The sequence below is a fragment of the Microcaecilia unicolor genome, chromosome 1 (genome assembly GCF_901765095.1).
Source record: "Microcaecilia unicolor chromosome 1, aMicUni1.1, whole genome shotgun sequence".
NCBI classification, from domain to species: domain Eukaryota; kingdom Metazoa; phylum Chordata; class Amphibia; order Gymnophiona; family Siphonopidae; genus Microcaecilia; species Microcaecilia unicolor.
In genome coordinates this window covers 765,525,115-765,547,765 of record NC_044031.1, presented here as the reverse complement: position 1 = coordinate 765,547,765, position 22,651 = coordinate 765,525,115, and the positions used below count along the sequence as shown (strand labels likewise).

Below are 22,651 nucleotides of genomic sequence, written 5' to 3'. Positions count from 1 at the left end.
TACTTTATGAAGAGTGCTATGAGTGGAGGAGTGGACTTTGGTCCTGGGGAACTGAGGAACTGAGTTTGATTCCCACTTCAGGCACAGGCAGCTCCTTGTGACTCTGGGCAAGTCACTTAACCCTCCATTGCCCCATGTAAGCTGCATTGAGCCTGCCATGAGTGGGAAAGCACGGGGTACAAATGTAACAAAAAAAAAATATAGGAGAGGCCGGACTGAAACCTGTGTCTCCAGATGTCAAAGACCTGTGCTTTACCCACTGAAAAGACATAATGAAGTCTTAGAGACAAGGTCTCCTTACCTGGATCAGTGAAGATTACATGCTGAACTGGGGGCTTCGTGCTGACCTGCCACACTGTCTTCACTTCCTTCTGCCCATGCCCACTGCTTATTTCCACCTTCCACATCTGTGGATGTGAGCTAAGGAAACCATCACAAAGACATAGCAGAAAATCATATTTTTTGGTCTGAGGGGCCAGTGGCATAGCCAGACTGCTAATTATGGATGGGACAGAGCCCAAAGTGGGTGGGAACAAAGTTTTCTCTCTGCCCCCCCTCCCTCCCTAGCACCTCCCAACTCAAAATATAAATACTTTAGGTGATGAGGATCCCCAAGCTCTGCCAGCTGAAGACTTCCTCCAAAGATGGCCAGAACTCCCTTTTACCAAGCTTGGCAGGAGTGGAGGAGTGGCCTAGTGGTTAGGGTGGTGGACTTTGGTCCTGGGGAACTGAGGAACTGAGTTCGACTCCCGGCACAGGCAGCTCCTTGTGAACTCTGGGCAAGTCACTTAACCCTCCATTGCCTGCCGCATAGAGCCTGCCATGAGTGGGAAAGCGCGGGGTACAAATGTAACAAAACAAACAAAAAAAAAAACTCCTTGAGCCACCGATGCCAGCACTCCATGCATGCTTAGTTATTGTTGGTTCAAGGATGTTGCCTTGTCTGCTGAGCTTTCTGGTTACCTTCAGAGGAGATCCTCACCTGGCGGGGATCCTCACCAGCTAACAGAAGGGTCAGAGCTGGTGTTAAGACATGCTGGGGCCCAGGGCAGAAAATAAAAACAAAAGTTTTCCCCCCATCAATTCCCTCTCCTCTCTGCCTTCTCTCTAATCTCCTCATCTACCATTATAATCATACCAGCAGAACAAGGGATCACAGATTAGAAATAAAAATATGAAGACAAAAACTGAACTGGGAACCTCCGCATATACTGTAACACTGGAGAAATAAAATTCCTTTTCTATTGAATACAGTAATAAGACATCCACTATGCACATTTTCCAAAGCTAGCATACTCCATTTAAAACATTCAAAATAAAATGCTTTTTCTACCTTTGTTGTCTGGACATTTTATTATTCCATCATGCTGGTTCCACTTTCTCTTTCCCGCTTTCCTGTGTCTTCTGCTAATTCTCCTTCAATCAGCTGCTATTTGTCTTTTGTCCCCTCTTCTTCCATTTCCTCACTACACTTGCCTCTTACATATTGATCTTTTCATTTCCGCTCTTTCCTCTCTTTTTTTCTTCTCTTCTGCTCTCTGTCCACTCAAATTTCACCCTCTTTCTAACCTTTTCCTTCTTTTTACTTTTCAGATACCTATCAAATTTCCATCTCCTTCTGTCACCCACTAGCATTCCTATTCCCCATCTTTCCCAGCCTTCCATTCCTGTCAATTTATTCACCATTACCATATTTCTACCCCCTGTAATCACTATCCTCATTCATTTTCTTGCCACACACCCTACCCCTCACCCTCTCCCACATGGTTTCCACCATTCCTACTGTCTCCCATCCTCCACCCTTCTAGCCTAGCATCTGATCCCTTTTTCTCTCCTCCCTACCCTCACAGCCTGACATCTCCCTGTCCCTTCCACTCCGCCCCCACCATCTTCCTATCCCTTCTTTCTTCCTTCCTTCCTTCCTTCCTGCCCCTCCCCATAGTCCAGCATGTCTCCCACTCTCTTCCCTCTCATCCATCCAACATCTCCCTCTTTCTCTCCTACCCCTTTCTTGTGCAGCATTTCTCCTTCCCTCTCCTCCACCCCATGTCCAACATCTCTTCCTATCTTCCCTCCTCCTCTGTTATTGTCCACCACTTCTCTCTCTCTCTCTTGTGCCCTAACATTTCTTCTTCCCTCCATGCAGCATCTCTCCATTTCTCCCTCCCCACCGCACTGCCATGTTCCAACATTTCTCCCCTAATCTCACCCTCCCTCCCCTGCCATGTCCAACACTTTTTTCTTCCCTCCACTCTACTGCCTTGTTCAGCATTGATTTCCCTCTCTCGTCCTTCACAACTCCTGTGCAGCCTCTCCCCACCCATGTAAAGCAATTTTCCCTCCCGCTTCCTTTTCTCCCCATACAGCATCTCACTCCCCCCCCCCCCCCCATGCATGTCCAACAATTATTTCTCCACCCCACCCAGCATTGCCTCATCTTACTCTCCCACACCAACAATGCTCCTGTCTACCTGACACTCTCCCCAAAGCTACCCACCGGCATGTTGCTGAATATAAGGCTCGGGGAAGCAGTATTTCTCCGCCAGCTGCTACTTCACTGGTATTGCCCCCCACCCCCGGCTGGCATTCTAAAAGTTTTGTTCCCTCCCTCGCTTACTCTCACTTCTGGGCCGCATTTTTTATTCTACAACAAAGCCATGCTGGACCGGGACTCTCTGCATGCTGCTTCCTTTGGGCCAGCCCTGCCTTCTCAGATATAACTTCCTTTTTCAGAGGAGGTAGGGGCTGGCCTGTAGGAAGCAGCCGCAGCCTGCAAAGAGTCCCGGTCCAGCGTGGCTTTGCTGTAGAATAAAAAACGTGGCCCAGAAGTGATAGTAAGCGAGGGAGGGAACAAAACTTTTAGAATGCCAGCTGCGGGTGTGGGCAATACCAGTGAAGCAACAGCTGGTGGGAAAAACTGCCTCCCTGAGCTTTATATTCTGAGCGCCTATGGAATGCACTGCTGCTCGGTGGGCCAGAGCTCTAAGTGGGTGGGCCAGGGCCCACCCGTGGCTACGCCCCTGTGAGGGGCCTGTTAATTGTAACATAAGGCTTACTTTTGGTAAAAGTCATGGATGAAAGATGGCCTGATTGGTAGCTGGAACACATGCTGCACATTCCAAGGATTTTCTTTGTAGTACTTTAAACAGAACCTACAAAGTTAAAATAAACGAGTAAGAAAGTAGCAAAGATTATTTTTAAACAAACAAAAAAACTTACAAAACATCACAAATAAGCCTAAAAAATTCCTTCTAATCTGCTTGCCAGAAGTAGCAACCCATCAGCACGCTGCTTTTCTGTAAATGCCATACGTGAATAAGTTAAAAGGGTTGAACTTAGGACCATAAGTGGTAAACTGGATAAGAAACTGGTTGACTGACAGGTGGCAGAGGGTGGTGGTAAATGGAATCCGCTCGGAGGAAAGAAAGGTGAGCAGTGGAGTTCCTCAGGGGTCGGTGCTGGGGCCAATTCTGTCTTAATATATTTGTGGGAGATATTGCTGAAGGGTTGGAAGGAAAGGTGTGCCTTTTTGCGGATGACACGAAAATAGCCAATAGAGTGGATATCCTGGAGGGAGTAGAAACGATGAGAAAGGATCTCCGAACCTTAGAAGAATGGTCGTGGGTCTGCCAGTTAAAATTTAATAAATATTTACAATTCCACCAGTATATTCCATGCAATAATTCAATTATTCTTATTTTTATATTTTTATAATGCAGTGCTCAGAATTTGCTCGAGTGCCTTATACCATAAAGAATGGAGTTGGCTCGTTGCAACCCACCATCATAGCACCGATCCTGCCTACCTCCAAAGTTATTTAGGTGACCGCTGCAATGCTTTGCTAAAATATGATACGGATCACTTATCTGTAGGCGGTCGGTTGATTTCAACGGTTGATCTCATGTGGTTGTTGCCGAACCTTCACCCGTGTTCTAGTGACGTGAATTTAAAAAATCATCTTTATTCCCGACCTGGAACCACGTTTCACAATCATGGCGTTCTCAAGGGAATTTATCTCAACTGTAAAAGAAACAGGAGGGGTCTCTCGTCTGACTTATCCCTGTTATCACGTCACTAGAACACAAGGACATACGAGAAGTGGAAGGACAGTGGTCCAGGCTGAAAGAAGCTATAAATAGGGCCACGAACCTTTATGTAAGGAAAGTAAATAAAAGCAAGAGGAAAAAGGAAACCGATATGGTTCTCCAAGCAAGTGGTTGAGAAAATAAAGGCTAAAGAGTTGGCGTTCCAGAAATACAGAAAAACTCAAGAAAAGGAACACGTGGAGGATTACCGGATGAAAATGAAAGAAGCCAAGAGAGAGATACGATTGGCAAAAGCGGAAGAACAAATGGCTAGAAATGTAAGGAGGGGTGACAAAATTTTCTTCAGTTATATTAGTGAAAGGAGAATGACTAAAAAGGGAATTGTGAGACTAAAAGATACTGCGAACCGCTATGTGGAAAATGATGAAGAAAAAGCAAATTTGCTAAATAGATACTTTTGTTCTGTTTTCACAGAGGAAAATCCTGGAGAAGGACCGCGATGGACTGGAAATAATACAATTGAGAATGAAGTGGATAGAGCACCGTTCACGGAAGAAAGTGTGTATCAACAACTTGAAAAGCTAAAGGTGGACAAAGCCATGGGACCGGACGGGATCCACCCCAGGATATTGAGGGAGCTCAGAGAGGTTCTGGCGGGTCCTCTTAAAGATTTGTTTAATATATCCTTGCAGACGGGAAAGGTTCCGAGGGATTGGAGAACGGCGGAGGTGGTCCCTCTTCACAAAAGTGGTGATAGGGAAGAAGCTGGAAACTACAGGCCGGTAAGCCTCACTTCGGTTATTGGAAAAGTAATGGAAGCGATGCTGAAAAAAAGGATAGTGAATTTTCTGGAAGCCAATAAGTTGCAAGATCCGAGACAACATGGTTTTACCAAAGGGAAATCGTGCCAAACGAATCTCATTGAGTTCTTTGATTGGGTGACAGGAGAATTGAATCAGGGACGAGCTATGGACGTAATCTACTTAGATTTCAGCAAAGCTTTTGACACGATTCCCCACAGGAGGCTCTTAAATAAACTGGAGGGGCTGAAAATAGGACCTGAAGTGGTGAACTGGATTAGGAACTGGTTGACGGACAGACGCCAGAGGGTGGTGGTGAATGGAATTCGCTCGGAGGAAGGAAAGGTGAGTAGTGGAGTGCCTCAGGGATCGGTGCTGGGGCCGATTCTCTTCAATATATTTGTGAGTGACATTGCCGAAGGGTTAGAAGGTAAAGTTTGCCTATTTGCGGATGATACCAAGATTTCCAACAGAGTGGACACCCCGGAGGGTGTGGAGAACATGAAAAAGGATCTGAGGAAGCTAGAAGAATGGTCTAAGGTTTGGCAATTAAAATTCAATGCGAAGAAATGCAAAGTGATGCACTTACTACTACTACTACTATTTAGCATTTCTCACTTAGGGAATAGAAATCCACGGGAGACGTATGTGTTCGGCGGGGAGAGTCTGATAGGTACGGGCGGAGAGAGGGATCTTGGGGTGATAGTATCTGAGGATTTGAAGGCGACGAAACAGTGTGACAAGGCGGTGGCCGTAGCTAGAAGGTTGTTAGGCTGTATAGAGAGAGGTGTGACCAGCAGAAGAAAGGGGGTGTTGAAGCCCCTGTATAAGTCGTTGGTGAGGCCCCACCTGGAGTATTGTGTTCAGTTTTTGAGGCCGTATCTTGTTAAGGATGTAAAAAGAATTGAAGCGGTGCAAAGAAAAGCTATGAGAATGGTATGGGATTTGCATTACAAGACGTATGAGGAGAGGCTTGCTGAACTAAACATATATACTCTGGAGGAAAGAAGAAACAGGTGATATGATACAGACGTTCAAATATTTGAACGGTATTAATCCGCAAACGAACCTTTTCCGGAGATGGGAAGGTGGTAGAACGAGAGGACATGAAATGAGATTGAAGGGGGGCAGACTCAAGAAAAATGTCAGGAAGTATTTTTTCACGGAGAGAGTAGTGGATGCTTGGAATGCCCTCCCGCAGGAGGTGGTGGAATTGAAAACGGTAACGGAATTCAAACATGCGTGGTATAAGCATAAAGGAATCCTGTGCCGAAGGAATGGATCCTCAGGAGCTTAATCAAGATCGGGAGGTGGGGCTGGTGGTTGGGAGGCGGGGATAGTGCTGGGCAGACTTATACGGTCTGTGCCAGAACCGGTGGTGGGCAGCGGGACTGGTGGTTGGGAGGCGGGGATAGTCCTGGACAGACTTGTACGGTCTGTGCCAGAGCCTGTGGTTGGGAGGCAGGGCTGGTGGTTGGGAGGTGAGGATAGTGCTGGGCAGACTTATACGGTCTGTGCCAGCCGGTGGTTGGGAGGAGGGGCTGGTGGTTGGGAGGCGGGGATAGTGCTGGGCAGACTTATACGGTCGGTGGTTGGGAGGCAGGGATAGTGCTGGGCAGATTTATACGGTCTGTGCCCTGAAGAGCACAGGTACAAATCAAAGTAGGGTATACACAAAAAGCAGCAAATATGAGTTATCTTGTTGGGCAGACTGGATGGACCGTGCAGGTCTTTTTCTGCCGTCATCTACTATGTTACTATGCTATGTTACTATGTAACCGACCGCCTACAGATAAGTGATCCGTATCATATTTTAACAAAGCATTGCAGCGGTCACCTAAATAACTTTGGAGATAGGCAGGATTGGTGCTATGATGGTGGGTTGCTACGAGCAGACTCCATTCTTTATGGTATAAGGCACTCAAGCAAATTCCGAGCACTGCATTATAAAAATATAAAAATAAGAATAATTGAATTATTACATAGAATATACTGGTGGAATTGTAATTATTCATTAACCACACCAGCTTGAATTACATAGACCCCAATGCATAGTATTGAGTATCAAGTTAAAATTTAATGCCAAGAAGTGTAGAGTGATGCATTTGGGATGCAGAAACCCAAAAGAGAGATACTGAATAGGAGGGAAGAAATTAGTAAGCTCGACTCAGGAGAGAGACCTTGGGGTGTTGGTGTCAGAGGATCTGAAGGTGAAGAAACAATGCAACAAGGCGACAGCCATGGCCAGAAGGATGCTAGGCTGCATAGAGAGGGGTATAACCAGCAGAAGAAAGGAGGTGTTGATGCCCCTCTACAAGTCGTTGATGAGGCCCTACTTGGAGCATTGTGTTCAGTTTTGGAGGCCGTATCTTGCTAAAGATGTAAAAAGACTGGAAGCGGTGCAAAGAAAAGCTACAAATATGGTATGGGATTTGCGTTGCAAACCGTACGAGGACAGACTTGCTGACCTGAACATGTATACCTTGGAGGAAAGGAGAAACAGGGGTGACATGATGCAGACGTTCAAATATTTGAAAGGTATTAATCCGCAAACGAACCTTTTCCGGAGACGGGAAGGCGGCAGAACTAGAGGACATGAATTGAGGTTGAAGGGGGGCAGACTCAGGAATAATGTCAGGAAGTATTTTTTCACGAAGAGGGTGGTGGATATGTGGAATGTCCTCCTGCGGGAGGTGGTGGAGATGAAAATGGTAATGGAATTCAAACATGCGTGGGATAAACACAAAGGAATCCTGTTTAGTAGGAATGGTTCCGTGGAATCTTAGCGGAGATTGGGTGGCGACGCTGGTAATTGGGAAACAAAACGGGAGCTGGGCAGACTTCTACGGTCTATGCCCTGATCGTGACTGAATAGAGTGCAAATTTTAAGGGGCTTCAATGTTAGCTTCAGAACTTAGTACAAGAACAGTACTGGGGAGGAAGTGACGTCACCAGCGGAGATGGCAGCCTAAGCCAAGAGCTCCGACGAGCCCCGAGCAGAAATAATAAAACCACCTCGCTAAAACAGCGGTTTTTGAGGAAGCTGAGAGAGATAAACAATAATAAACAACAGCCAAGCAAGGAATGATGTTATCACAAGCCTCCGTGGTTGATTTGTCGGCATTCGCGTACGCGAACGCAACCGCGAACAAACATGGCGACGCCTCGGCGGATCGACCGCCCGACTCACCAAGCGAACAGCAAGAGCATGATTCCCCACCTCTGTTTGAGTCGGGGGACGGCCCGGGACAGGAGGAGACCACCTTGCGGGATATCGGCTCTTGGGTGAAGGAAATTCAATCAGACCTGAAGGCCATGCGCTCGGACCTCGCGGCGCTGGGGGCGGACCTGAGAGGAGAGATAGGGGCACTCGGCGTCCGCGTGGCGGAGAATGAAGACAGGCTGGAGGAGCAGGCCAAAGCAATACAGAGCTTGAACCGCCATACAGCTGAGTCGAAACAAGAGTCACAACGGATTTGGGACAAGCTGGAGGATTTGGAGAACCGCAGCAGAAGAAACAACGTAAGGTTTAGAGGACTTCCAGAGGTTCCAACATATGCTGACTGTGAGGGGGTGGCGCAGAAGATCGCAAGTGCATTGCTGACCACGATACAAATCAACAAGCAACCAGCAGAGATTCAGATTGTGCGCGCCCATCGGGCGTTGGGACCACCAAGAGCAAATAAGCCGCGGGACCTCATTGCATGTTTTGCAGACTTCAAGCTAAAAGAAAAGATCATGCAGGCATCCCGGGCGGCGTCAGACTTTCAGTGGGATTCGTATGCGTTACATTGCTATCAAGATTTAGCGGCTTGCACTTTGAAGAGGCGAGCAGAATTGAAACCCTTCACACAATTGCTACAAACTGAGGGGATCCGATACCGTTGGAGCTATCCCTTTGCCTTGCGCTTCTATAAAGACGGTAAGCTTCATCAAATACGTAACCTGGAGGAAGCAAGAGAGATATTGCCTGACGGTTCTTGCGCTAAGGAAGGGAATACAACTCATCCATCCGCCACGGCTAAACCGACCAAGCCGCGCTGGCAACGAGTGACAAAGGGCAGGGGACGCCTTCAGCGACAATACTCGGACCCCCGTTTAAGATCGGTATTGGAGGCCAGTGGACAATGAGCAACAGAAAGTGGAAGAAGAGCAGGAACAAAAGAAGCAACTAAAACAAATAAAATAAAAATAAAAACCAAAAACAGAAGCACAGAATAGCAGTTGAAGTGGGAAGATTATCTACAGAATGAGACTTACAGATATGGTGTCAATAGATAAATCTATTTTGTTATAAGATGTGCATTTGATTTATGGAAAGTGGTAGGTTTGTTATATTTTACAGTTTGCTGGTTTGATACTGTTCTGCGGGTGGGTTATGCTAAATATTTATATGTGTAAAGAGGGGGGTGAGGTCTCTTTCCCAAAGGCACACCTATGCACGGGGTGCAGTTGTGCCAATTAGGAGGGAAGAGGGAAAATGGGATGGGTGGGGGGAAGGGAGGTAGAAGAGGTAAGCGAGGAAACTTGATGACCGTGTCCAACATAATAAGGGAGTTAAGGGTGAGCTATCAGTTAGAGGGCATGAACTATAGATTATTTTGCAAGATCTGGGGATGAGTAGAATAACATGTATGACCCTCAATGTTAAGGGACTAAATTCCCCTATAAAACGCCAGCTGCTATTTAAAGAGACGCAGCGCTTAAAGGCAGATGTGTCCTTTATACAAGAGACACACTTGCTACCAGATAAGGAGCATCTCTGTCCAGGGGGCAAAGGTCGACATATATATTTCGCATCTAACCACAAAGAAAAAAAGAAAAAGGGAGTCCTTATCATATTGACCAACAAGTACCCATGGCAAGTGCAGAACGTAATAAGGGACAGGGAGGGTAGATACCTACTTTTGATAGTGAGACTGGGGAATGAGACGCTTTCCTTATTAAACATATATGCCCCTAACGAACGCCAGGGCGCCTTTTATAAGGAAGTATCCAAGATACTGAGTAAGAATATCAATGGCACTTTATTAGTGGGCGGTGATTTCAACTTGACGTTGTGTCCAAAGCTAGATAACTCAACAGAGGGAGTGCGATATGCTCAATCAGAAAGAGCCCAGTTACACAAATTCCAGGAGACTTGGCACTTAATAGATCTATGGCGCCAACGACACCCACAATCCAGGGGGTACACATATCACTCGGGGGTTCATAACTCACACTCACGCATAGATATGTGGCTAGGGCCTCCCAACATATTCTCCAGAGTAGAAGAAATATCAATACTCCCAAGAACGTGGTCAGACCATGCACCGGTTACATTGGAATTAGAGTGGGTGGTGAGATCCCCAGAGACCCCAACGTGGCGCTTTAGAGATGAGTTGCTAGCAAACACTACGGTGATTACCCGCCTAGAAGCAGAGATAAAGGAGTATTTAGCTATTAACGACAATGGGGAGGTCACATCGCAGATATTATGGGAGGGCCTAAAAGCAGCAATCAGGGGGAAAATAATAGCGATCCAAGCACACATCAAGAAGCAAGTGAATGCTCATACACAAGCTTTACACGCGGAATTGCTAGGCTTGACCTTGCAAGCTCAACAGCAACCTCTATCAAAGCACGATCAAAATCGCATACATGCTATCCAGCTAGCTTTGAGGGAACTACAGTTAGCAGACGTAGCAGAACGGCTACAACAGGTCAGGCAAACACATTTCGAATTTGGCAATAGAACATCGAGATTATTAGCATATAAATTGAAGAAACGTGCTTTAAACTCCTATATACACACAATCCACACAGACGAGGGGAAAACATGCACTAAACTTGAGGACATTAAGGATGTCTTTTATAAATTCTATCAGGGGTTATACCAGGCTGAGGAATTAACAACACCGCAAGAGGCTCAGAACTATCTGATCCAGGCAAGGCTACCAAAGCTGACAGCAGGGGAAGCTGAGGCATTGTCCAACCCAATCACGTTGGAGGAGGTGCAGTGGGCCATCCGGGATCTGCCGAATGGGAAGGCCCCGGGCCCCGACGGGTACACAAATAAATATTACAAAAAGTACAGTAATCTGTTGGCCCCGGTACTGGTCCGAGTATTTAACGAAATGGACTCTCAAACAGAGCTACCGTACTCGTGGCGACTGGCAACTATAACACTTTTATTGAAGCCTGGAAAAGATCCTCAAAAATGTGGATCTTACCGCCCAATTTCTTTGCTAGGTTCAGACTATAAAATCTTCACTAAAATCCTAGCCCACCGATTACAACGTGTGATGCCGAAATTGGTCCATGCTGACCAAACGGGGTTCATAGGAGGGAGACAGACATTTGACAATATCCGGAGAGCGATCCATCTCATTCATGAAGCGGGGGACACGAAACAGCCAACACTACTATTATCACTAGACGCCGAAAAGGCGTTTGATCGGGTCCGCTGGGCATTCATGTTCTCAGTATTGGAGCAGATGGGCATTTCGGGACAGTTCACCTCATGGCTTGCATTGCTGTATGTTAATCCCATTGCTTCACTGCGGATTAACGGATCGAGCTCTGAGCTAATACATCTAGGGCGGGGAACCCGTCAGGGTTGCGCGTTATCCCCACTGTTTTGCACTTACAATGGAGCCGCTGGCTCAACGCATTAGACAACATACTGATATACATGGTTTGACCCTGGGGGCAGAGACCTATAAGATAATGTTGTTTGCGGACGACATTTTGCTTACATTAACCCGCTCTCAAGAATCACTACCAGGGGTAATGAAAAGTTTAGAAGAGTATGGGAGGCTATCGGGATTCCGGGTGAACATGGACAAATCAGAGATAATGGGGGTGGGCCTACCCGAGGAGCTGGAGCAGTCGCTGCGACAGAGGTATTCGTTCCACTGGGTTACTCGATCACTGCGATATTTGGGGATCAATCTTACAGCAAAAATAGCAGATCTCTATGAGGCAAATTTTCCTTACAAAATTCGAGAATTGTTCCAGGAATTAGAGAGGTGGGAAGGGCTAGAGCTATCATGGCTGGGACGGATATCAGCGGTAAAGATGATGGTCCTGCCAAAGATTCTATATTTATTTTTGGCACTGCCCCTGCCAATCCCCCAACAATTCTTTCGTCGCTTACATCGCAAAGTATTTGCTTACATATGGCAACATAAACCACCTAGAGTAAGGGCAGCTATCATGTTCCAACCTAAAGACAAGGGGGGCATGGGGGTACCCAATTTCCTCCAATATTATCAAGCAGCACAATTACGTGTGCTGGTGGCATGGGGTTCCAACATTGTAAAGCCCTGGATACAAATTGAGAAGCATTGGTTGGGTATGGAGAACTTAGACACTATATTATGGGCCCCGCAGAGACAATTATTAACATGTATAGGATGGGCACCCCCCGCAGTACGTTTTCCCTTACAAACTTGGAGTACCCTGCGACAGAAGTTCCTTCCAGGTAGGAAACACTTTAGGCGCATGAAGATACAGACAGCAATGGGATGCCCTATAGGGGCAGCAGACAATCCAGCTTATAATCGAACGAGAATAACGCCCAAGTTCCAACCTAAATCGGGAGATGGGCGTTCTTCTCACAAAAACAAATAAAGCGGCATAATCGAAAGCCGAACTTTGGACGCTTTCAACTGCACTCCGTCGCGGATGCGGACAAAGTTGACGGGGGAGTGTCGGAGGCGTGGTGAAGGCGGAACTGGGGCGTGGTTATCGGGCGAACAGAGATGGGCGCCCTTCGCCGATAATGGATGCGTTTGTAGCTAGAATTTAGGGCACTTTTCCTGGACCCTGTTTTTTGACGAATAGGGCCCCAAAAAGTGCCCTAAATGACCAGATGACCCCCAGAGGGAGTCGGGGATGACCTCCCCTGACTCCCCCAGTGGTCACTAACCCCCTCCCACCACAACAAATGATGTTTCACAACTTTTTACTTTCACCCTCAAATGTCATACCCTCCTCCCAAGCAGCAGTATGCAGGTCCCTGGAGCAGTTGTTAGGGGGTGCAGTGGACGTCAGGCAGGTGGACCCAGGCCCATCCCCCCCCTACCTGTTACAATTGTGCTGCTTAATGCTACTAGTCGTCCAACCCCCCCAAACCCCCTGTACCCACATGTAGGTGCCCCCCTTCACCTCTTAGGGCTATAGTAATGGTGTAGACTTGTGGGCAGTGGGTGTTGAGGGGGATTTGGGGGGCTCAACACCCAAGGGAAGAGTGCTATGCACCTGGGAGCTCTTTTCCCTTTTTTTTTGTTTTTGTAAAAGTGCCCCCTAGGGTGCCCGGTTGGTGTCCTGGCATGTGAGGGGGACCAGTGCACTATGAATCCTGGCCCCTCCCACGAACAAATGCCTTGCATTTATTCGTTTTTGAGCTGGGCGATTTCATTTTCCATTATCGGTGAAAAGCAAAAACGCCCAGCTCACACCTTGGCGAATAAAACATGGGCGTCTATTTTTTTTTAAAAAATACGGTTCACTCCGCCCCTTCACGGACCCGTTCTCGGAGATTAACGCCCATGGAGATGGGCGTTTCTGGTCGATTATGCCCCTCCAAGTGTTTCCAATATGGAAACAAAAGGGGTTGGTAGCTTTAAACCAAATATGGGCAGAAGGGAGTATGATACCATTCGCAGAATTACAAGAAGAATTTGATTTGCCAGGGTCACACCTTTATCACTATACTAGAATCTGGGATTATGTAAATAGGAGGGCTAAAAGGGAGCTGACCATAGAGGATACTGCCTTGGAGATGGCTTTGGGAGGAGGATGTAAAAGAGGGTGTATATCTCGACTATATAGAGCGTTGGGATCATACTATATTACACCCAAAGGTGGGAAAAAGCTTTAAAGATAAGCTATGATAACAAAAAGTGGGATAAGGCACTGATGTATATGCTAAGAGTTTCCATCTCTAGTTCCCTAGTGGAAAGTGGATATAAAATGTTGTATCAATGGTATATGACTCCTCACAAAATAGCAAAAATGTATAAGAAAGGCAACGGGTGGTGCTGGAGGGGGTGTAAGGAGAAGGGTGATATGACTCACATATGGTGGACATGCCCCAAGGCACAGGAGTATTGGTTGAAGCTAATTCAGACGCTAGGAAAAATCATAGGGAAACCATATGACTTTAAGGCTGAGACGTGCCTATTACATTTTCAACCAGCAGCCATTCCATCGACAGCACATCGGCTGGCCTCGGTGTGGCTGGTCGCAGGGAAGATTGCATTGGCGTCGGCGTGGAAGCAACCCACGATGCCACCAGTGATAAAGGTGATACACAAGATGGATTATCTCTATCAAATGTCCAAAATGACTGCAATAAAGGCAGGACGGATTACACAATTCTACAAGCAGTGGGACAAGTATACAGCATGGAGACTGGCAGCTGGCGTGGATTTGGACGCACCCAAACTTATAGTAACTCCTTAATATGGAACTAGGACAAAACAGCACCATGTAGACATAACGGTCATTATCAATATTATGTGTTGGGGGGGGGGAGGGAGTAGAGGATTGAACACGCAGGAGATTGGTTCAAATGTTGGTATTAGCATCTGTTCTCTGTATGTTAAAAAAGTAATAAAAATACTTTAAAAAAAAAAAAAAACAAGAACAGTACTGGGCAGACTTCTACGGTTTGTGCCCTGAGAAAGGCAAGGACAAATCAAACTCGAGTATACATATAAAGTATCACATGCCATGTAAAATGAGTTTATCTTGTTGGGTAGACTGGATGGACCATACAGGTCTTTAGCTACTGTCATTTACTATATTACTATGTTACTATATTACTATGTTGTGGCATTTTTCTTATTAGTCACTGTAATTCTAATGGGAAAACACTGTCTTTTTGTAATCTTAAATGTGGGAGGAACTGACCTGTTGTTTTAAGTAACAAGCATTGCGTGCACTGCAATACTACTACTAAACATTTCTAGAACACTACTAGGGTTGCGCAACGCTGTACAGTTTAACAAAGAAGGACAGTCCCTGCTCAAAGGAGCTTACAATCTAAAGGACAAAATGTCAAGTTGGGGCAGTCTAGATTTCCTGAATAGAGGTATGGTGGCTGAAGGTGACATTGAAGAGGTGGGCTTTGAGCAAGGATTTGAAGATGGGCAGGGAGGGGGCCTGGCAAATGGGCTCAGGGAGTTTATTCCAAGCATGGGGTGAGGCGAGGCAGAAAGGGCGGAGCCTGGAGTTGGCGGTGGTAGAGAAGGGTACTGAAAGGAGGGATTTGTCTTGGGAGCGGAGGTTACGGGTAGGAACGTAGGGGGAGTGAGGGTAGAGAGGTAGGGAGGGGCTGCAGATCGAGTGCATTTGTAGGTTAGCAGGAGAAGCTTGAACTGTATGCGGTACCTAATTGGGAGCCAGTGCAGTGACTTGAGGAGAGGTGTGATATGAGTATATCGGTCCAGGCGGAAGATAAGATGTGCAGCAGAGTTCTGAACGGACTGAAGGGGGGATAGATGGCTAAGTGGGAGGCCAATGAGGAGTAGGTTGCAGTAGTCAAGGCGAGAGAATGAGAGAGTAGATGAGAGTTCGGGTGGTGTGCTCAGAGAGGAAAGGGCAAATTTTGCTAAGCCCCCTCCCTGCCCGTCTTCAAGTCTTTGCTTAAAGCCCACCTCTTCAATGCTGCGTTCGGCACCTAACCCTTACCGTTCAGTGAATCCAGACTGCCCCAATTTGACTGCCCCTATCGGACCGACCGTTCACTTGTCTATTAGATTGTAAGCTCTTTGAGCAGGGACTGTCTCTCTTTGTTAAATTGTACAGCACTGCGTAACCCTAGTAGCGCTCTAGAAATGTTAAGTAGTAGTAGTAGTAGGAAGAAGCGACAGGTCTTGGCTATCTGCTGGATATGCGCAGAGAAGGAGAGGGAGGAGTCGAAGGTGACTCCGAGGTTGCGGGCAGATGAGACGGGGAGGATGAGGGTGTTATCAACTGAGATAGAGAGTGGAGGAAGAGGAGAAGTGGGTTTGGGTGGGGAAGACAATAAGCTCGGTCTTGGCCATGTTCAGTTTCAGGTAGCAGTTGGACATCCAGGCAGCAATGTCGGATAAGCAGGCCGATACCTTGGCCTGGGTTTCCGCAGTGATGTCCGGTGTCGAGAGATAAAGCTGGGTGTCATCGGCATAAAGATGATATTGGAAATCATGAGATGAGATCAGGGAGCCCAGGGAAGAGGTGTAGATTGAAAAAAGAAGGGGACCAAGGACAGATCCCTGAGGAACTCCAACAGAGAGCGGGATGGGGTGGAGGAAGAACCATGAGAATGTACTCTGAAGGTACGGTGGGAGAGATAAGAGGAGAACCAGGAGAGGACAGAGCCCTGGAACACAAATGATGACAGTGTGGCAAGAAGTGTCAAAAGCGGCGGATAGGTCGAGGAGGATGAGGATGGAGTAGTGGCCTTTGGATTTGGCAAGGAACACGTCATTGCAGACTTTAGCAAGTGCCGTTTCTGACGAGTGTAGGGGGCGAAAGCCAGATTGAAGCGGATTAAGGATGGCATAAGAGGAGAGAAAATCAAGGCAACGGCTATGAACGGCGCGTTCAAGTATCTTGGAGAGGAAGGGCAGGAGGGAAATTGGGCGGTAGTTGGAGGGACAGGTAGGGTCAAGTGATGTTTTTTTGAGGAGTGGTGTGACTACAGCATGCTTGAAGGTGTCAGTAACAGTGTACAAACTTGGTGGCAAAATCTGTACTAGTTGGGAAAACAAATCAGTTAACAGAGTGTTTTGAAAGAAATAGCAATTACTGTGTCAGAGGATAAAGGTTCTCGTGCTTAAGGTTCAGGAAAGCATCGCAGTAGGCAACAATCTCCAGTATGTGATGGAGTTTCTGAACACGATGAACTTGCTCCTGGAGATCAACAGAAGAGGAAATAAAGTATTCCTGTAACAGAGAAAAGAAAACAAGGAAATATTAACCACTGAGTTCTAATAAAGATAAGCAGGGTGGGATCTAGTAATTATTTAGATGAAAGACCTCCAAGGGACTCACTGTTGCAGAAAAGTGAGATAAATGGCTCAAAAGAGGGCATTTCCTCTGAGGCAGTATTGACTCAATGTCCTGGTATGTTGTTAGAGAAAGAATCACCTAATCCATCCAGTCTGTCTATTTGAGCACATCTATTGTGCTGTCATAGATCTTTCTTGAAATGTGACTCTCCATCTCCATCTGCCAATAAGGGTCTTTGTGTCTATCCTATGCATGTCTGAATTATGTCATTGTCCTGGTTTCCATAACCTCTACTGGAAGAGTAATACAGAGGTTCACTACTACTACTACTACTTATCATTTCTACAGCTCTACTAGACGTACGCAGCCCTGTGCACTTGAACATGAAGAGACAGTCCCTGCTCAACAGAGCTTACAATCTAATTAGGACAGACAAACAGGACAAATAAGAGATAAGGGAATATTAAGGTGAGGATGATAAAATAAGGGTTCTGAACAAGTGAATAAGGGTTAGGAGTTAAAAGCAGCATCAAAAAGGTCGGCTTTTAGCTTAGATTTGAAGACGGCCAGAGATGGAGTTTGACGTACCGGCTCAGGAAGTCTATTCCAGGCATATGGTGCAGCAAGATAAAAGGAACGGAGTCTGGCGTTAGCAGTGGATGAGAAGGGTGCAGATAAGTAAGTACTGTCCCTGTGACTCGGCATGGGGTTAGGGGACACTCTTTCCTCCAAGACTGACCCAATGTATAACGAAGTACCAGACCATCATTTAGAAAAGGTTTCACTTTGGGCAAACTTTTCACCAGACTAGAAATATTAATCTTGCATCACTGTTAGATTCTGCTATACACCGAATAATCTGGTACTTTAATAAAATTGCCTCTGTAGAAAGAATTGAATTAGGCTTAGAAAATCTCTGCCCTATTTTCTAATATATGTATTTCTCAGTAAGCACCAATAAGAACATTGGATAAAACTGTCACATGTTTGTGTAGATGTCAATGTATCTGATCTGTGTGTTTTCTACTTTTGACATTAGACTTATTAGAAACTCTTTCTTTATATTCACTCCACCTCCTAGCAACTAATTCATTTAGTCTGTCTCTGGGAGTTTGATGCATGGAAAAGTAGGGCACCATTACCTGACAGGGTGACATTCTGCTAGAGATGCTTTAAAAGATACACAGTATTGCAGAAACAAATGAAGTTAGATCTTACCTGCTAATTTTATTTCATTTAGACCGAACAGATCAGTCCAGAAATTGTGGGTTATGCCCATCTGCCAACAGGTGGAGATACAAACAAATTACACTTTGTCAAATAGGATGGTGTGCAACTGGTTCATTCAATACCAAAGCAGTTAAATTTCAATGAACTATTAACAGCTTTTTAATTTTCATCAAAAACCATCCAAGACCAGGGCTGCTGGCATCATCATTTAAAAAAGAGATAGAGCAGCTTTTAAATTAGTAATGGGGGGCAGGCAGACAGTCGCACAAAAGCGTATGGTTTGGAATAAGGTATCTTGCAAAGATATCGCCCAAACAGGGAAGACAGGGTTTCTTGATAGGGAGGTTGCAAAAGATACTGTAGTAGATTCAATGTCCTTAAATAAAAATAATCAAAACCAGACAAAAGATAGTAAAATAGTTCAACATGATGTGATAAGGAATAACAAGTCTAGCTTGAAGTGTCTATATGTAAATGCTAGGAGCCTAAGACATAAGATGGGAGAATTGGAATATATTGCACTGAATGAAGACATAGACATAATAGGCATCTCTGAAACCTGGTGGAAGGAGGATAACCAGTGGGACACTGTCATACCGGGGTACAAATTATATCGAAGTGATAGGGTGGACCGGATTGGGGGAGGAGTAGCATTGTATATTAATGAGAGGCTTGAATCAAATAGATTGAAAATTCTGCAGGAAACAAAAGACCTCTTGGAATCATTGTGAATCAAAATTCCATGTGCAAAGGGGAAAAGGACGGTGATAGGGGTGTACTACCGTGCGCCCGACCAGGATGAGCAGACGGACAAAGTCATGTTAAAGGAAATTAGGGAGGCAAATAAGTTAGGCAACGCAATAATAATGGGTGATTTTAATTGCTCAATATATAGATAAGATCTTACAACCCCATATGTTGACAATACGCTCATATGTACGGGACAGCACCCATTTTTTGACGCTGTTAGAATCTTTACAGATACAAGACGAATCAGCTGTTCTGCTAGTCACCCTGGATGTATGTGCTTTATACACATCCATACCCCAGGAAGAGGCCATTCTAGTTTTGGAACAGATTCTAGAATCTAGACCTCATCCCCAGTTAATTCCTACCGAATTTATCATTGAATTAATTCGCATTACTTTATCTAGAAATTATTTCACATGGAACCAGAGATTCTATTTTCAGAAAACAGGAGTCTCTATGGGAGCTGCTTGTTCTCCCACTATTGCTAATCTTTTCATGGAATATTTTGAGAATCGGTGGATTTACACTTCTGAGTTATTTGTCCATGCCATATGTTGGTTTCGCTATATAGATGACATCTTCATGGCTTGGAGAGGGACATTGGAACAGTTGAATTCATTTGTACAAGAACTCAACACATGTCATAACACGATTAGATTTGAAGTTAAACATAGTGTTTCATCGATTGCTTTTTTGGATGTGGATGTAAGTTTAGAACAACACCATTTGAACACCTCTGTGCATATCAAACCTACTGACAGGAATACGACTTTACAATACAACAGTATGCATCCGTATCATTGCAGGACCAACATTCCTTTCGCACAATTTCTTCGATATAGAAGAACTTGTTCTTCTCGAGATGGTTATGCACAACAAGCCACCCAATTACAATCTAAGTTAATAGATCGAGGCTATCCTAAACAATTGGTGGCTAAAGCCAAGAAAAGAGCTGGAAATAATCACAGAGATTGGTTGTTACACCCTCCTCCAAAAACTCAGGAGGCAGAAGAAACATTGACATTTGTTACACGTTTTAATGTTCATTCAAACAAAATGATTAAAATTGTTAAACGCCATCTATCTTTGCTACAAGTCCACCCTTGTTTTCAAGATTTACGTGTGATTTTTGCCTTCCAACGAAATAGTAATTTTAATGATGTGTTATGTCCCGCGGATGTTTGGAATCGGGACACCGTCGGACGAAGAGACGAAGGTGGTCATAGTCCATGTGGACATTGTTCTGTATGCAATATCATGATACAGTCTCGTATATTTACGGATCCTCATTCAAAGAAAACGTACACGTTATACGCTAACACAGATTGTGCTTCATCGCATGTAATATACGTTATTACATGCCCGTGTGGTTTATGCTACGTGGGACAAACATCACGGAATTTAAGAACACGGTTAATAGAACACCGACATTGTATACATACGGGTAAAATTTATGAGCCCATGGTTACACATTGCTTGAAATATCAACATCAATTTTCGGCTTTAAAATGCATTGTACTAGAACAAATAAAAATAACAGAAAGGAAGGGAGACATCAGACGAATTTTAAGACAAAGAGAACAACGTTGGATATTTAATTTACAGACTGTCATTCCCAAAGGTTTAAATGTGGCAATTGAGTGGAAAGCGTTTCTTTGAATAGTGCTCCGTCTGATTGGATGAAAATGAGATGACGTCAGACGCTGAGTATTTAAACTTTTCACGGGTATTGAGAAGCTGTCCGCCATTTTCTGTTCCAGTGAGATTGGAGACGGAGATATTTTACAGGCTTGGGATTGCGTACATTGTGAAAGATTCCCCTGAAGCAGCTACTATATCTAGCGAAACAGGGCTTCCCTGTCGGGACCTTTCGATTGTCAAGAATATTTTGAATACGGCTGGACTTTCTAAGCATTTACATATTGAGATAAGTACTCTTGCCAAGCTTGAATGTATATGAAAACAGTGTCTCTCATGCATCTGTTTGTTGGGACTTGAAATTTATGAGAAATTAAGTGGAGTTTTTTTTGAGACCCATGATTGATAAGGCCTCCTCATTATACAAAAGGCTTGTCCTTTAAGAACGAGGATTAGCCGAGTGACCTGAGGTCTTTTTTTCTCCACTTTTTTGTACTTTTTTGCATTTTTATTAGAAGTGTCCCTCAAACACGTTGCATAACCGGTAGGAGAGTGACAGTATTATTGAAAATAGATCCTACTTATTCCGAATTATTATAGTGATTTTAATTACCCCTATATAGACTGGGTTAATGTAACATCAGGGCACGCTAGGGAGGTAAACTTCCTCGATGAAATAAAGGACAGCTTTATGGAGCAGCTGGTACAGGAGCCGACAAGAGAAGAAAAAATTCTAGACTTAGTCATTTATGGAGCACATGATCTGGTACGGGAGGTAGCGGTCCGGGGGCCGCCTGAAAACAGTGATTATAACATGATCGCCTTTGAAATTTGCTTTCAAAAAGGTAAGCATAGAAGTCAAATATGTTAGCGTTTAACTTTAAAAAAGGAAGCTATGATAAAATGAGAAGAACGGTAAAAAAAAAAACTTAGGGAAACGACTGAGAGGGTAAGAAACCTACAACAGGCGTGGATGCTGTTCAAAAACACCGTCCTGGAGGCCCAGGCCAAACGTATTCCACGTATCAGAAAAGGAGGACGGAAAACCAAATGACAGCCGGCGTGGTTAAAAAGTGAGGTAAAGGAGACTATTGGAGCTAAAAAGGAATCCTTCAGAAAATGGAAGAAGGAACCGAATGAGGAAAATAAGAAGCGGCATAACTAGGAATATCAAGTTAGATGCAAAGCGCTGATAAGAAAGGCAAAGAGGGATTTTGAAAGAAAGATAGCGATAGAGGCAAAAACTGATAGTAAAATTTTTTTTAGATACGTTAAAAGCAGGAAACCAGCAAAAGAATCGGTTGGCCGCTGGATGACCGGGGTGTAAAAGGGGCGATCAAGGAAGACAAAGAAATAGCAGAAAAACTAAATGAGTTCTTTGCTTCGGTCTTCACCGAGGAAGATTTGGGTGGGATACCGGTGCTGGACAGGGTATTCGAAGCTGAAGAGTCGGAAAAACTTATTGAAATATCTGTAAATCTGGAAGACGTAATGGAGCAGTTCTGCAAACTGAAGAGTAGCAAATCTCTTGGACCGGATGGTATTCACCCTAGGGTACTGATAGAACTAAAACACGAGCTGGCGGCGCTACTGTTATTGATTTGTAATTTATCCTTAAAATTGAGCTTGGTACCGGAAGATTGTAGGGTGGCCAATGTAACGCCGATATTTAAAAAGGGTTCCAGAGGAGACCTGGGAAATTATAGACCGGTGAGTCTGACGTTGGTGCCGGGCAAAATGGTAGAGACTATAATCAAGAACAAAATTACAGAGCACATTCAAAAGCATGGACTAATGGGACAAAGTCAACATAGATTTAGTGAAGGGAAGTCTTGCCTCACCAATCTGCTGCATTTCTTTGAAGGGGTAAACAAACATGTGGACAAAGGTAAGCCGGTTGATATTGTGTATCTAGATTTTCAGAAGGCGTTTGATAAGGTCCCTCATGAAAGACTACAGAGGAAATTAGAGGGACATGGGATCGGAGGTAGTGTCTTACTGTGGATTAAAAACTGGATGAAAGATAGGAAACAGAGAGTAGGATTAAAAGGTCAATATTCGCAATGGAGAAGGGTAGTTAGCGGGGTCCCTCAGGGATCGGTGCTGGGACCTCTACTTTTTAACATATTCATAAATGACCTAGAAATGGGGGTAACTAGTGAGGTAATCAAATCTGCATATGACAAAAAGTTATTCAAAGTA

At 44.9% G+C, this 22,651-nt stretch overlaps 1 protein-coding gene across 1 annotated transcript in view; it reads right to left on the bottom strand.

Annotated features, from left to right (window-relative positions):
* Positions 1-22,651, bottom strand: part of ZWILCH (zwilch kinetochore protein) — a 91,090-nt gene that overhangs the window by 389 nt on the left and 68,050 nt on the right. Inside the window, exons 15-17 of the mRNA XM_030189792.1 lie at positions 16,629-16,765; positions 3,057-3,152; positions 302-420 (exon numbers count right to left, since the gene is read on the bottom strand). Of these exons, the coding sequence (XP_030045652.1) occupies positions 302-420; positions 3,057-3,152; positions 16,629-16,765 (352 nt within the window). The remainder of the gene's footprint in view (positions 1-301; positions 421-3,056; positions 3,153-16,628; positions 16,766-22,651) is intronic.